This window comes from Prenolepis imparis, unplaced genomic scaffold (assembly GCF_030444845.1).
Source record: "Prenolepis imparis isolate NDT839.2.m4 unplaced genomic scaffold, iyPreImpa1.0 SCAF_12, whole genome shotgun sequence".
NCBI lineage: Eukaryota > Metazoa > Arthropoda > Insecta > Hymenoptera > Formicidae > Prenolepis > Prenolepis imparis.
Genome location: NW_028141170.1, coordinates 15,015,360 through 15,031,843, shown reverse-complemented (window position 1 = coordinate 15,031,843; position 16,484 = coordinate 15,015,360). Strand labels below are relative to the sequence as shown.

At 39.3% G+C, this 16,484-nt stretch overlaps 2 protein-coding genes across 2 annotated transcripts; both read right to left on the bottom strand.

The window, feature by feature from the left end:
* Positions 1-7,161: 7,161 nt before the first annotated feature.
* Positions 7,162-8,205, bottom strand: LOC145943430 (uncharacterized). The gene has a single exon (XM_083050935.1). The coding sequence runs from the start codon at positions 8,203-8,205 to the stop codon at positions 7,162-7,164; it is 1,044 nt and encodes a 347-aa protein (XP_082907061.1).
* An 87-nt stretch (positions 8,206-8,292) lies between these two features.
* LOC145943429 (uncharacterized) lies at positions 8,293-12,364 on the bottom strand. Its single transcript, XM_083050934.1, has 2 exons — positions 10,028-12,364; positions 8,293-9,927 (listed from the first exon to the last, which is right to left on the bottom strand). The coding sequence occupies exons 1-2, from the start codon at positions 12,362-12,364 to the stop codon at positions 8,293-8,295; spliced, it is 3,972 nt and encodes a 1,323-aa protein (XP_082907060.1).
* Between the last annotated feature and the right edge of the window lie 4,120 nt (positions 12,365-16,484).

The following is a 16,484-nucleotide window of genomic DNA, read 5'->3' as shown; positions in this document are numbered from 1 at the left end:
TGCTTCGCTTCAATATTTCTGTAATGGACAACAGAAAGAAGGCGAGCAAAATCTTGTGCCCCAATTACAACGTGCAGGATTATTACAAAAAGTAGAAAATGCAATAAAACGCATTATAGAAAATGCTGATAGCTTACTATATCAGTTTACTAGTAATTCTGTTGAAAGTTGTAATGGAATTATAAGTAAATTTATTGGTGGCAAGCGCATTCATTATGCCATGAAAGGCTCTTATCAGACACGCGTTAAAGCATCCGTAGTGCAATTTAATACTTCGCGAGCCTTAAGTTCTGTTTGTCGTGCGATGAATAAAAAACCACCCACACGAACAGAAATAATTGAAAATAGAAATATAAAAAAAATGCCAACCAACTTCAACGAACACGTGCGGCGAAAGAATTAGGTCTCTCTGTTCGTACATCTAAATATTCCGCTAAAATAACGGCTGATAAAAATTATGGATCAAATCCAGAACGGCCAGATATCGAAGGTATTATGTACGAACAGCTGGGACGTAATCATTATCAAATGTTATTAGATCATCAACAAAATCGTGCTGTATTGGAATGTGCTACACGGGATCAGCATGAAAACCCGAAGTGGCACAATATACGGCGAAATCTTCTCACTGCTACAAACTTTGAAAAAGTTTTTCAAAGTTTTTCAAAACTTTTTCAAAGTTTGTAGCAGAAGAGAAACAACTTCGTGCCAAAATCTTGTGAAAGCAATTCTTTATCCTCCTCGATTGACGAACGCTGCTGTTGAGTGGAGTAAAGAAAAAGAGATGATAGCATGAGAGCAATTGTAGATGGAATTAGGGATAGAAATTAATAATTGTGGTATATTTATAGAAACAATCCCATGTCTTGCCGCGATGCTTGACGGCATTGTCGGAGACGATACCATCGTTGAGATCAAATGTCCTTATGCGGCGCGGCATGTATCTCCCATCACTGCAATGCTCAATAAGATTTCAGATATTCATAGAATATTTGATAAAACGGATGACACTCGAATGAATCAAAGACACGCGTACTACTTCCAAGTACAGGGACAACTCCACATAACGCAAAGAAAGTATTGCATTTTTGCTGTGTGGACACCTTTTGGATTAAAGTACACGATTGTCGAACGTGATGACAGATTTTGGGAAACAAAAATGTCATTACTGCTTAAACGATTCTACGAGGACTGCTTGGTCCCTGAAATAATAGATAATAGAGCAGCAAGAAATATGCCTATTCGGGAACCGCAGTATGTCATCGAAGCACAAGCAGCTCAGAAAAATGACATAAAAGTCATAAGAATTCAGCTATAAGAATGCAGTTTTAAAATTGCTGTACAATGATTTTTAACGGAATTATGAACGATCAAAGTGAAAATAACTACTTTCTCTTAAATTCTCGATAACTTGATAAGGAAAAATCAAAATTTAAATTTAACAAAACAACTTTGCAGGAAAAACTTCAGGCTTTAACGTTGTTATGTCCGGACTCAAGTAAGAAAGAGTCAGAGGGAGGACGTAACTTCTTACTTCTCAAACAAACGCTGATCGGTGCGTCTGTTCGACCCGAACAAACGTGACTGGGCCCAAATAGGTCAACGACCGCAATGGTCGCTCTTACTCTATTTAAAGGGCCGTTCGCTCGGTGGCCTCCTTTCGATAAGAGAATTTAATCTCTATTATACAGGACGAGGCCTAGTGCGATCTCCGGACAGGAATGAGAGAAAGGGGGATAATTGACGAAATAATTAATTAATAAATATAGTTAATTTATTGTAAAATTGCGATTGACTTAAATACATTATACCGTGAATACGACTACAAGGTGGTTACAACAGATTTTGCACAATATATATATATACAGGGTGTTCAAAAAAGACCGGAACCCCTGAATAATCAAATTCTAGAAAGAAAACACTCCAGACAAAAGTTGTAGAATTAAAAAAAGGGACTTGATGGTGACCTAGGAATTTGACCTTGAGGTCAAGTTTAGAGGTCATTTGAAGATCAACTCGAATTTTTTAAATGGAAACCCCCATTTTTGACCCCGGATTCGGAAAGAGCGGGAAATTTTACGTTCAGAAAGGTACTTAAGTCATGGGTCAAGGTGACCTTTAGGAATCATTTAGGGATCAAATCGTATAGAACAGAAGAATCTATTAATAAGTAACTTTAATCATGTTTCCCATGACTTAAGTACCTTCCTAAACGTAAAATTTCCCGCTCTTTCCAAATCCGGGGTAAAAATAGAGGTTTCCATTTAAAAAATTCAAGTTGACCTTCAAATGACCTCTAAACTTGACCTCAAGGTCAAGTTCTAGGTCACCATCAAGTTCCTTTTCTTTAACCTTACAACTTTTGTCTGTAGTATTTTCTTCTTAGAATTCGATTATTCTGAGTTATTCAGGGGTTCCGATCTTTTTTGAATACCCTGACATATACAGGGTGTAACTAAACAAATGTATACGAAACACACCATCAGGTGCAGGACAACAAACTAAATCGAAAAGTCCTGAGCCATTTTTTATCTGAACTTTATTTTTTACGCTATAAATTGTTAAAATTTGCCAATCAGCGCCGCCTACTGGGTGGGGAGCGCGGGATCGGAGAATAGCGAGACAAAGTGGGGCGAAGCGAATGTAGCATGTCTCTGCTCTTTTTTGTACGTTTTGCGTAGCTCTTAAAATTTGATTATTTTCGATACTCTCGGCAGTGTGGAAAATTTAATTTTTCCATCTCGTTAGCTGTCTCCATATTTGTATTTAGAAATACTTTTTCTTTGAAGAAAAAGGTCACATGAGTTGTAGTCCGGAGATCGAGCAGGCCACGGACTAGTACTGAATCCTTCCCATCCTTGAGGAAAATTTTTATCGAAGTAATGGCGGATTATACTTTTGAATAAGATTTATTGAAATTAATATTAAAAGTGGTTCCGATAATTGGACTTAAATATTACATTTATTTTAAGCGCAAAGTATGTTTTTATTTTTAACATATTTACAAAAAAAAACTTTCTTGATGTATGAAAACATTATAATACATATGTATGTAGTAATGACTATTTTTATTAAGATTTTTAGTCTTGATGTGTGAACATGATATAAAAATTAAGCCCTGAGAGTAGAATACAGTATTGAAACTGAGATAGCGATCTTCACAATTTCGATAGATTCTATTAAATTACGCAATAAAATAATAATTATAAACATTTTTATAATAATAAAATAAAAATAAATAATATAAATATAATAATAATAAAATAAGAGTAAAGATATATTATGCATATTAAAAATAAATATTTTTATAATAAAAATAATTCTTACGTGCAGAATGGGCAAGTGCGTCATCGTGCATGAATATCGTAGCTCATCTATTTAATGTTACCTTTTCTAAATTATTCTCTGCCGGAACTAACAAATCTGGCAGATCATTTTGTAAGAAATCGAGATTACTTTTGAGAGTTCAAGCGTGATAATATAAAAAGTTCGATCTAAGTCCTGTCAATAAGTTTATATCAATAGGAAAAATAATTCAATAGGAACAATACTAGTAATAAAAGTAAACAGTAATATAACGATTACATATTATTTTTCTAGAAAGAAAATGTTTATTGCATTGATTAAATAAAAAAATAATTCAAATCGATAGACAGATGAAAGATAATAAAAAAAGTTACATTAGAGAAATGATTAAAAAGGAAACAATAAAAATAGTTTCAATTTAATTAATTTAAATTACAATTAAATTTTAATTTTATTTCAGTTTAAAATACCTACTTACGATTTGATTTCTCGGCAATCCATACCAAATATTTACGGAATTTGATGTTGAAAAGATCTCTCTCGAGTAAGAAATAGATTTCCAAATGGCTGCAGTAATGATAATCATAAGTGAATGTGGATATTAAACATTCCTAAAATGTTTCTTGTAAATGTACATTTATCGACATACAAAATCCGACTTCTACAATTTGGTTTTTACTAGATTTAAATAATATTCAGCGAAAATCACGCGAGGCTGATAATATCGTGGAACTAAATGTTGTACTTTTGTATAATAATACGAATGCTGCTCATTTTCTTTAAGCTTCAGTAAACATTCATATACGATATACTAAACTGACGAGCAATAGATCTTGTATTTAATGTGGGATTATTGCGGAAGACAATTATAATAGCATCTTCCATCACAAGATTGTGTACCTCCATCTCTATTATTCGGTAAAACACTACCAGTTTCTCGTAGTCGTCGAACAGCACCAACTATTACGTTCAAATTTGGATGATGTCAATTCGGATATAAATTAACATTTTCTACTGCAGAGAGAAAGAGAGAGAGAGAGAGATAGAGGTAGGGGATGGGGAGAAGGCGAGGGGGAGAGGGGAGGGGCAGAGGAGAAGGGGGAAGGGGTGAGAGGAAGGGGAGGAGGAGATGGGAGGGGGAGGGAGGGAGGGAGGGAGGGAGGGAGGGAGGGAGGGAGGGAGGGAGGGAGAGAGAGAGAGAGAGAGAGAGAGAGAGAGAGAGAGAGAGAGAGAGAGAGAGAGAGAGAGAGAGAGAGAGAGAGAGAGAGAGAGAGAGAGAGAGAGATTTATTGATTGATTGAAATTTATTAGCTTTCTCAGCTATTTGTAAAATACAAGTCTAATTTACATTAATTACAATATACTCCTTTAACTCTCGCTTAAACGCTACCAGTTCTTCGATTCGTCTTATTTCAGCTGGTAAGGCATTGTACATTTTCACTCCCTCATAAAACATACTCTTCTGTGCACTCGTTGTTCTACGATACTGTACTACAATGTCCCCAGCTTGCCGTGTCTGTCTTTCATTCTCTTTTCCCACTATTGTTAACTTATTTCTTTATTGATCCGGTAACATATTCTTTAAAATCTTAAAGATAAATATACACACATTATAATTCAGCCTCTGTCTTATGGACATAAACTGCAGCGCTTGCAGCATACTCTCCACTTTGGTATATCTATCACATTGCAATATGACCCTCATGGCCCGGTTTTGCGCTTTTTGCAATTCATTCAGTTGTGTTTCTCCCATATCAATTAACAGCGTCGCACAATACTCAAAGTGAGGCGCTATGATTGACTTATATATAATACATCTAGTGTATCCCGATATGTAGTTACATATTCTATTTAAAAAAACTCACTTTTTTCCCTACTTTCTTTAGCATATAATCACAGTGGTCCTTAAATCTTAACCTATCGTCAATAATTATGCCTAGATATCTCATTCTTTCCACACGCTCTATCTCCGTTCCATCCAAACATTTCAGTGTAATGTTACCTCTCAGTTCTTTTCTTATACTTCGAACTATCATATATTTCGTTTTCCCTGCGTTCATTTTTAACTTATTTGTATTCATCCATCTTTCCACTGTAACAAATGCCATATTCATTTTTCTTTCTAATTCCGCACTACTCCCTCCAGTCAGATACATTAGCGTATCGTCTGCAAACATTTTTATACTACATCCCTCCGGACAGACTTTAATTATATCGTTTATATATATTATAAATAACAAAGGTCCTAATACAGATCCCTGTGGTACTCCATATTCTGTGGCCAATAATGGAGACCATTCATTGTTAAATCGTACCTGCTGTGTTCTATTCTTTAAATATGATCTTAACCATTCTAAAGCTGTTCCTCTAATTCCGTATTGATATAATTTCTCTAACAGTCTTTCTCTATTTATCGTTTCAAATGCTCGCTTGAGATCCATGAAAATTACCCCCACCATTTTTGCCTCACTACCTACCAGTTTCCATTCGCCAATGACTGTTTGAATCGCTGTTTCACACGAATACTGTTTTCTAAAACCTGACTGATGTTCTGTTATAATATAGTTATCTTCTAAATACGCCTCAATTTGCTTTTTAACTACTACTCTAATACTTTCTCGAATATTGGTAACATATTAATAGGCCTAAATTCACTTGCTTTTCTGGCTTTTTCTATTTTTGGAATCGGTATAATCGTAGACGTTTTCCAACCTTCTGGACAGCAACCTTCCCTCAAAGAGTTATTTATTATATCAATAAATTCCTCTTTTATTACATAAAATACTGCTTTAAGTATATCACTAGTTAATCCCTCCTCCGTACCTTTCTTTTTTGGTAGTTCCATAACAATTTTTTGTAAATGTTCTATTCTAATCATCTCAAAATTTTCCATTATACCCTCGCTTTCAATAACAAAAATAATTCTTTTACCTGGTGTTCGCGATCGTGTTTTTTGATATGCACATGCGAATTAGAATTTGCCGATATCGCTCAAAGAGAGCGAGAGGTGTCGAAGGCGGGAAAGAAGACAATGTCGGTGAGCTCGTGAGACTGAGAGAGAGAGAAGGATAGAGTATGTTGTGGTGTGAAGCGTCAGCTGATTGAACGCGAGGAACCGAAGTTCGATGGATTAACAGAGAGAGATCTTGAGGTATCGGAGTGGAGAAATGAAATATTAATTGCGAGGCTGTGTTGCACTTTGGATAAAATACGTTTATTTTATCGAGTCCGACAAGCACATAAGTTGCTGCGATCATTAATCGCGATAGATCAGTTTAATCGACACTTTATTTCAACGCGACAGCGCGTATTATAACCAGAATGAATTTATTTCGATCCGCAGATTTTAGAGATATTCGTGATTCGATTGCTACTTGTATCAAAACAGATAGAGAGCCGCGCTAGTCGAGTCTGACCTTTTATAATATTTTCCACGAAGATATCGAACCTTCGGCGAAGCGGGAAGGGGATGACTCGAGTTTGCGCGAATCTCCTGATTTTGAGTAAATCGGTGTAACGGTAACGCTTTATCCGGCGAAAACAAAACAAGAGAAGAATCAACATGTCCCGAAACAATGATGTTGTGATCTCGCGTGTTTCGTTTTTATGTTATAATAACAGAATAAAGGAATGTCGAATACTTACAGATAATTCTTAAAGATAATACGAAATTTCAATTTTAACCAGCTTGAACATACCGCCCGCCTCGAAAGAATCATTTCGAAACAATTTAACGATGGTGAACCAGGCGTTACTATATAAAAACCAACACACAGAAACCAAAATGAATTTACCCAGTCGAGGCGTTGGATATATCTAGAGTTCGTCGTACACTAGTTGGCAGTGAAAGATTAATCAAGTCGCCTTTTCACGATTTTCTAGTGCGATCGGCAACAAACAAATTTTCGCTAACGGACGTTTATATTCGGAGGTAGCAGTTTTGATTGTTACGACGCGGACTAAATTGTCAGCGCCCGGATGGCACTGAATGATGCGGCCTAATTCCCACTTGCACGGTGGTAACAACGGATTTCGAATTACCACGAGTTGTCCTGCTTGAACATTTTGAGCGATGTTCTTCCACTTTACTCGTTGTTGCAGGGTGTTTATATAGTCGCTTTGCCATAACTTCCAGAACCTTTCGATTAATTGACGAACTAATTGCCAGCGCGTTAGGCGATTTTCGTTTATATTCAGAATTGAAGGTTCTGGACTCGTAGTAAGAGCGGTGCCAATTAAAAAATGACCGGGTGTCAGAGGGTCGTATTCGTCCGGAGTATCCGAGAGAGGGGCGAGAGGTCGCGAATTCAAGCAAGCTTCGATTTGGCACAAAAGAGTTGAAAACTCTTCGAACGTCAGGGTGTGCGAACCGACCACCCGCCGAAGGTGGTGCTTTACGCTGCGCACTCCTGCCTCCCATAAACCGCCGAAATGCGGGGCAGCCGGAGGAATGAAATGCCACGAGACTTTGTCGCATGCGGTTTTGTTGAGGAAATTTGGATCTTTAATCGCGGCGCGAAATGCAGTTTTTAGTTCACGATCAGCTCCGACGAACGTAGTGCCGTTGTCGGAGTATATTGACTCGGGTAGTCCTCTTCGCGCGCAGAATCGAGAATATGCACCAAGAAATGCAGAAGTAGAATATCCGTCTACAATTTCGAGATGAATAGCTCGGGTGGCCATACATATAAACACGACGATATAAGCCTTTCTGGACGTTATGCCGCGACCAGACATAGATCGAATGAAAACGGGGCCGGCGTAATCGATTCTGCAGTGTAAAAACGCCCGCGTCGGAGGGGTGACTCGCACTTTTGGCAAACTTCCCATAAGTTGTGTAGGCACAGCGGCCTTTTCGCGAACGCAAACGACGCATTGGTGAATTACAGATTTTACCATCGTTCGCGCGCGAAGAATCCAGAATTCTCTTCGTAAGGTTGCCATTGTCAGCTGCGGGCCGGCGTGGAGAGATCGCAGATGAGCGTTTTAAATGATTAGCTTTACTAATGGATGTGCCGCTAAAATGATCGGATGCTTAACCGGACGGAGCAGCGGCGCGTTTGATAACCGCCCGCCAACGCGAATTAATTGATCCTCGCCGAGGAATGGATTTAAGGATACCAAGGCGCTTTTTGACGGAGTCGGGTTTTTTTTAAGAAGCGCGTCTTTTTCAAGAGGAAATGTTTCCTCTTGTATTCGTTGAAGCCAAAAGTCTCGAGCCGTCCTGTACTCATCAGCTGACAAAGCAAAGGCGGATTCGGCTGGTGTCTCGCGCCGTTTGATGCGATTGCGGAGAACGGATGCGTATCTTATAACGTAAGCCGTGACTCTTATGAGTTTAGGCCACGACGAATATCGCGTAGCGAGATCCCACGGTTCTTTAGGTGTTGTAAGATGAATAGCTGCGCGAGCGTTTTGTTCGAGACTCGTATCGATCTTCAAAGTATCGGATAGCGAGGGCCATTCAGAAGCCGGAAGAAGCAGCCATGGTGGTCCTTGCCACCAAAGGTCATATGACGCGAGCCGCTCGCCGGAAATGCCTCGCGAAGCGCAATCGGCGGGATTTTCGGCCGTAGAGATATGTCGCCATTGGGCAAATGGAATTCGAGATTGAATTTCAGACACGCGAGTCGCGACAAATGTTTTCCACTTCGTTGGATATTGGCTCACCCATGCGAGAACGACAGTCGAATCTGTCCAACAGGTACACGATACGGTTGTCATATTAAGTGATGTACGCACGAATTCCATTAGTCGTGCGAGTAAAACGGCAGCAGCAAGCTCTAGTCGCGGAACACTCAATGTCTTGACTGGCGCGACCTTGGATTTGCTAACTAATAACATCGACGTGACGGGTCCCGCTAAAGGCGTGATTCTTATATAAATCGCTGCCGCGTAGGCCGCGGTTGACGCGTCGGAAAATCCATGAAGTTCGCAATGCGCGGTGTCCGCGCCGCGTTGTATCCAGCGATTGAGCTGCAAATTATTGAGCTCGGTTAATGATCCCTGAATTTCTGCCCACTTTTCGACTAATGGAAGCGGAAGCGGATCGTCCCATTCTAATTTGAGTTGCCACAGTTGTTGCAAGAAAATTTTGGCAACGACAGTGACGGGGGTGCTCCAACCCAGCGGATCGAACATTTTCGCAATGGTAGACAAGATCGATCGCTTCGTTTTTGGAATATCGGTGGGAAACGATACGAGAAACTGAAAGACGTCCAATGATGGTCTCCAACTAATACCGAGAATCTTTACTTGCTCGTCTGTTTGCAACGATTTACTACATGCTAGCCCGTGATTTTCGATGTCGATATCGTTTAAAAGTTTTGGGGTATTGCTCGACCACTTTCTTAAATTGAATTGACCTTGTTGTAACAAAGTGCATAATTGATTTCGAATTTGACGCAGAAGGGGAACGTCGTCAGCACCGAATAGAACATCGTCGACGTAAATATGGTCTTGTAAAACTACAGCGGCCAGGGGAAACGATTCTCCCTCATCTTGGATTAGCTGTCTTAAAACGCGCAAAGCTAAAAACGGAGCCGAAGCCGTGCCATATGTCACGGTTAAAAGTTGATACGCTTGTGCAACTTCCGTATTACGCGCACTCCACAAAATTCTCTGATAATCGATATCGCGGGGATCGACAAGTATTTGTCACATACATTTTTGCGATGTCGGCCGAATAGACGTACCGAAATTGACGCCACCTTAGGATTACCGCAGCTAGATCCGTTTGTAATTTTGGACCGATAAGTAAGTGGTCGTTCAGCGTCGTTGCGTTAGAAGTGCGACTCGAAGCGTTAAACACGACTCTTAACTGCGTGGTAAAGCTGCTGTCTCGAATCACCGGATGATGAGGCAGATAGACGCATTGTGTGGAGGATAGCGCGGCGTTATCGACTTTCTGCATGTGTCCGAGTCTTTCGAAGTCGTTAAGAAACTCTGTGTAGTCAAGCTTTAATTCGGGTTTCGCGTTGAATCGACGATGTAAATTTTTTAGCAATTTCTCGGCAGTAGAGTAAGATTCACCGATTTCAATGGGCGGGCCGCGCTTAAACGGAAGGCGAACGACGTAACGTCCGTCAGAGCAGCGTGAATGTGTCGTGCGAAAATGCTCTTCGCATTGCTGCTCCTCCGGACTTAATAAAGTTTGTCGAGGGATCTCCTCGATCTCCCAGAATTTTCGTAATTCTAACTCGAGAGACGAATTCGAACAATGTTGAACTGTGACGGTTTTACGCGAGACAGAAGGGGTCGAGGTAGGGCCCGAGAGAATCCACCCGAAAATTGTCTTTTGCGCGATTGGTTGTCCATTTTTTCCTTTTCTTACGCCGTCGAGAATTAGCTCGCCATAAAGGTCCGCGCCGATTATTAGATCAATGGGGTCATCGTTTAGAGGTTCGGGATCTGCGAGCGCGAGATCGCTTAAATGACTCCAGTTGATCTGAGAGGCTACTGGCGGCGGAGAATATTTGGTGAGTGACTTTAAAATCGAGGCTCTGGTAGTTAAAACCGGGTGAGGTTGATTATACGGCGAAATTCGAATATTAGCGGCGTAACGACAAGTGCCGGCATCGACGCATCCGACAGCGGCAATCGAGATAGGCGTGCGGACGCGGCGCAATTTTAAAGTTTGACTTAACTTTTCTGAGATAAACGTGATCTCTGACCCTTGATCCAGGAGCGCTCTCCCGACTGCGGCGCGCCCATTTTGTGAGCTTACGGTAATGCGGGCCATCGCGAGTAAAATCGGAGGTCGAGACGTGACGTTCGACGTCGAAAATAATGCTGTTACAGAATTTGTTTCCGTCGTTTCCGCGTGTGTTGTAATCGGTGTGGAAACGGCGGCGACACTTGGAGACAAAACCGAATCAAGATGCAGCATCGAGTGATGTCGTTTTTGACATGTCCGACAAGAATATTTACTGGGGCACGAGTTTACTGCGTGCTTTAAACTTAAACAATTTAGGCAGCGTTTAGCTGTCTTCACAATCTCTAGCCGTTGATTCGGATTTTTCTTTATAAATTGTGGACATTTATTAAGGTAGTGAGATGCTTTACATAATGAACATGATACAGTAGCTGAAGGTGAAGCGCTAGCGCTGGTGACCTTTTGTGTGCGTGTTTGTTTGTTTGCATTAAGAAGCGCGAACTCTTCGAGAGCGCGAGCGCGCGACGCGATAAATCGATCGAGATCGTCATAAGTTGGTATCGTCGTATCGTCGCCTCCTTTCAATTTCCACGCTTTCCGTGTCGAGTTATCTAATTTTTGCGATACCCTGTAAACGAGGATGTCGCTAAGTATTTCTTCCGCGGTTCTTTTTAAATTTTTGAGCGAGGCAATCGCGCGATTCGCCTTATCTCGAAGCTCATTTAACTCAAACGCAGAGTCGCGCGAAACGCTCGGTAGATTGTACAATGCAGAAACATGCACTTCGATTAATCGACGCTGGTTTTCATATCGCGATGTTATTGTTTTCCACGCAATGTCGAAGTTATCAGCGGTAACGGGAATATTCTGAATCGATTCCAACGCGCGACCTGTAAGGCTTGACGATAAAAAATGCATCCGAGCAAACGCTGACAAGTCTTTATTTTCGATAATAAGAGATTTGAAGCGGTCGCGGAAACTCTCCCACTCGTCGTACTTGCCGGCAAACGGCGGGATGCTGATGGGCGGTAGATGCGACAGGGAGAATGTTGCAGATGAGCCGATCTGACGATGCAGGTGATCGGGAGATGTAGGTTGCTTGACGACCGGCTCTATGTCCTCGAGGCACTCCGCCATGTAATCCAGTGTATCGTTGTAGATGTCTTCGTGGGTCTCGAAACGTTGCTTAGCGAAATAGTCTAACGCGTCTCGTTTTTCTTCCGGAACGTATTGCAGAAGAGATGCATGGGTCTGAAGGCACTGCCCCCATGTCTCCTTTAATACGGACACACGCGAACGAATCTTCGCGCCGGTGTAATTGTTCTTCCCGATTTTTTTAAAATTTTCTAAAGCTCGAGAGATGGAGTATAAGAATGTTTGTTGCTTCCCTAATAGTTCACTCATTGTGAACAATGAAGAGAGTCAAGTCACACAACACTGCGTTTAGAGCTCCGCACAGATGCACCCCAATCCGGCTCGAAGGACCAAATTATGTTCGCGATCGTGTTTTTTGATATGCACGTGCGAATTAGAATTTGCCGATATGGCTCAGAGAGAGCGAGAGGTGTCGAAGGCGGGAAAGAAGACAATGTCGGTGAGCTCGTGAGACTGAGAGAGAGAGAAGGATAGAGTATGTTGTGGTGTGAAGCGTCAGCTGATTGAACGCGAGGAACCGAAGGTCGATGGATTAACAGAGAGAGATCTTGAGGTATCGGAGTGGAGAAATGAAATATTAATTGCGAGGCTGTGTTGCACTTTGGATAAAATACGTTTATTTTATCGAGTCCGACAAGCACATAAGTTGCTGCGATCATTAATCGCGATAGATCAGTTTAATCGACACTTTATTTCAACGCGACAGCGCGTATTATAACCAGAATGAATTTATTTCGATCCACAGATTTTAGAGATATTCGTGATTCGATTGCTACTTGTATCAAAACAGATAGAGAGCCGCGCTAGTCGAGTCTGACCTTTTATAATATTTTCCACGAAGATATCGAACCTTCGGCGAAGCGGGAAGGGGATGACTCGAGTTTGCGCGAATCTCCTGATTTTGAGTAAATCGGTGTAACGGTAACGCTTTATCCGGCGAAAACAAAACAAGAGAAGAATCAACATGTCCCGAAACAATGATGTTGTGATCTCGAGTGTTTCGTTTTTATGTTATAATAACAGAATAAAGGAATGTCGAATACTTACAGATAATTCTTAAAGATAATACGAAATTTCAATTTTAACCAGCTTGAACACCTGGACTTCCTAACTTATCTCTACTTATAGATTTTACTATGTTCTCAATACTCTGTATATAATATAAATTAAATTTATTAGCTATATTGCATCCTTCAGTATTATCTAATATTTCAAAATCTATATTCTCTATTTTTTTTGTACCCGTTGGTTCGCCCCTTATTATTTCTTTTAAGGTTTTCCACATAGATGTCGGATTTCCCTTGTTATGATCTATCATATTTTCATAGTATTCTTTTTTCTTTGTCCTGATTAGTTTAACCACTGCATTTCTTTCGATTTTAAACTGTGACCAATTTTCATCCGTGTCATCATACAACGCTTTACTGTACGCCTCATCCCTTTTAGCCGTTGCTTCCCTTATTTCATCCGAAAACCACTTTTTCCCTTCCCATATTTTCGGAATTCTAAATTTTTTTCTAGGTGCTGTAACATCCAACGCATCTACTATATTATCGACAAGTTTCTTCGCTCTCACACTGACATTTATATCTTGGCTTTTTCCTAATTTATTTTCCACTAATTTAATAAATTCATCTACATTAAACTCTTTAGAATTCCTAGCACTAAATTCTCTGTATTTATTATCAATTTTATTCGCATTAAGATCAACTTTTAACCACGCATGGTCCGTTATTTTAGGTTCATGAATTACTTGCACTTCTATTTTATTATTAGCGTAAATTAAATCTATAATTGTCTTACTATCTTTCGTAATTCTCGTCGGTTTATTTACATATTGTTTCATGCCTAAGCTCAACATTGTCGTTTGTAACTTCTTTGTATAAAACGAGTCCAACATAATATCTATATTAAAGTCTCCTATTACTATACATTCTCCCCGTATTATTAATTCTTCTATTACAGGGTTGTCTGAAAAGTTTCCGACCTAACAAAGATACAAGACATTTTTTCTTCAAATTAATTTTTATTTTTCTACATAGTCTCCTTGTAAGTCTATACACTTCTCCCAGCGATGCTCCCATCTCTTCAACCCGTCCAAATAGTACTCGGCGTCTTTCTCTGCAAAATAGTTGTTTACGAAGGTGATGGCCTCCTCATTCGACGAAAATCTCTGTCCTCCGAGCGCAACTTTTAGCTTAGGGAACAAAAAAAAGTCGCTTGGGGCTAGATCTGGTGAGTAAGGAGGTACTCTCGTATACCTCTCGTACAGTCTAGCTGTTTGACAGAACCAGTCGGCATTTTTGAACTTCTCGAGTCTAATCGATTTACATCGATATACATCGACCTAGTTAATTCAAATTATTCGAATGATATATTCCCATGACCCTCATGGCCCGGTTTTGCGCTTTTTGCAATTCATTCAGTTGTGTTTCTCCCATATCAATTAACAGCGTCGCACAATACTCAAAGTGAGGCGCTATGATTGACTTATATATAATACATCTAGTGTATGCCGATATGTAGTTACCTATTCTATTTAAAAAACTCACTTTTCTCCCTATTTTCTTTAGCATATAATCACAGTGGTCCTTAAATCTTAACCTATCGTCAATAATTATGCCTAGATATTTCATTCTTTCCACACGCTCTATCTCCGTTCCATCCAAACATTTCAGTGTAATGTTACCTCTCAGTTCTTTTCGTACACTTCGAACTATCATATATTTCGTTTTCCCTGCGTTCATTTTTAACTTATTTGTATTCATCCATCTTTCCACTGTAACAAATGCCATATTCATTTTTCTTTCTAATTCCGCACTACTCCCTCCAGTCACATACACTAGCGTATCGTCTGCAAACATTTTTATACTACATCCCTCCGGACAGACTTTAATTATATCGTTTATATATATTATAAATAACAAAGGTCCTAATACAGATCCCTGTGGTACTCCATATTCTGTGGCCAATAATGTAGACCATTCATTGTTAAATCGTACCTGCTGTGTTCTATTCTTTAAATATGATCTTAACCATTCTAAAGCTGTTTCTCTAATTCCGTATTGATATAATTTCTGTAACAGTCTTTCTCTATCTATCGTTTCAAATGCTCGCTTGAGATCCATGAAAATTACCCCCACCATTTTTGCCTCACTAACTACCAGTTTCCATTCGTCAATGACTGTTTGAATCGCTGTTTCACACGAATACTGTTTTCTGAAACCTGACTGATGTTCTGTTATAATACAGTTATCTTCTAAATACGCCTCAATTTGCTTTTTAACTACTAATTCTAATACTTTCTCGAATATTGGTAACATATTAATAGGCCTAAATTCACTTGCTTTTCTGGCTTTTTCTATTTTTGGAATCGGTATTATCGTAGACGTTTTCCAACCTTCTGGACAGCAACCTTCCCTCATAGAGTTATTTATTATATCAATAAATTCCTCTTTTATTACATAAAATACTGCTTTAAGTATATCACTAGTTAATCCCTCCTCCGTGCCTTTCTTTTTTGGTAGTTCCATAACAATTTTTTGTAAATGCTCTATTCTAATCATCTCAAAATTTTCCATTATTCCCTCGCTTTCAATAACAAAAATAATTCTTTTACCTGGACTTCCTAACTTATCTCTACTTATAGATTTTACTATGTTCTCAATACTCTGTATATAATATAAAATAAATTTATTAGCTATATTGCACCCTTCAGTATTATCTAATATTTCAAAATCTATATTCTCTATTTTTTTTGTATCCGTTGGTTCGCCCCTTATTATTTCTTTTAAGGTTTTCCACATAGATGTCGGATTTCCCTTGTTATGATCTATCATATTTTCATAGTATTCTTTTTTCTTTGTCCTGATTAGTTTAACCACTGCATTTCTTTCGATTTTAAACTGTGACCAATTTTCATCCGTGTCATCATACAACGCTTTACTGTACGCCTCATCCCTTTTAGCCGCTGCTTCCCTTATTTCATCCGAAAACCACCTTTTCCCTTCCCATATTTTCGGAATTCTAAATTTTTTTCTAGGTGCTGTAGCATCCAACGCATCTACTATATTATCGACAAGTTTCTTCGCTCTCACACTGACATTCATATCTTGGCTTTTTCCTAATTTATTTTCCACTAATTTAATAAATTCATCTACATTAAACTCTTTAAAATTCCTAGCACTAAATTCTCTGTATTTATTATCAATTTTATTCGCATTAAGATCAACTTTTAACCACGCATGGTCCGTTATTTTAGGTTCATGAATTACTTGCACTTCTATTTTATTATTAGCGTAAATTAAATCTATAATTGTCTTACTATCTTTCGTAATTCTCGTCGGTTTATTTACATATTGTTTCATGC

Excerpts from the sequence above, each read along its gene's own strand:
- LOC145943429 (XM_083050934.1), bottom strand. The coding sequence starts at position 12,364 with ATGAGTGAACTATTAGGGAAGCAACAAACATTCTTATACTCCATCTCT. Across the intron at positions 9,928-10,027 it reads TACAAACGGATCTAGCTGCG|AGAATTTTGTGGAGTGCGCG; the intron begins GTAATCCTAAGG and ends ATCGATTATCAG.
- LOC145943430 (XM_083050935.1), bottom strand. The coding sequence starts at position 8,205 with ATGGTAAAATCTGTAATTCACCAATGCGTCGTTTGCGTTCGCGAAAAG.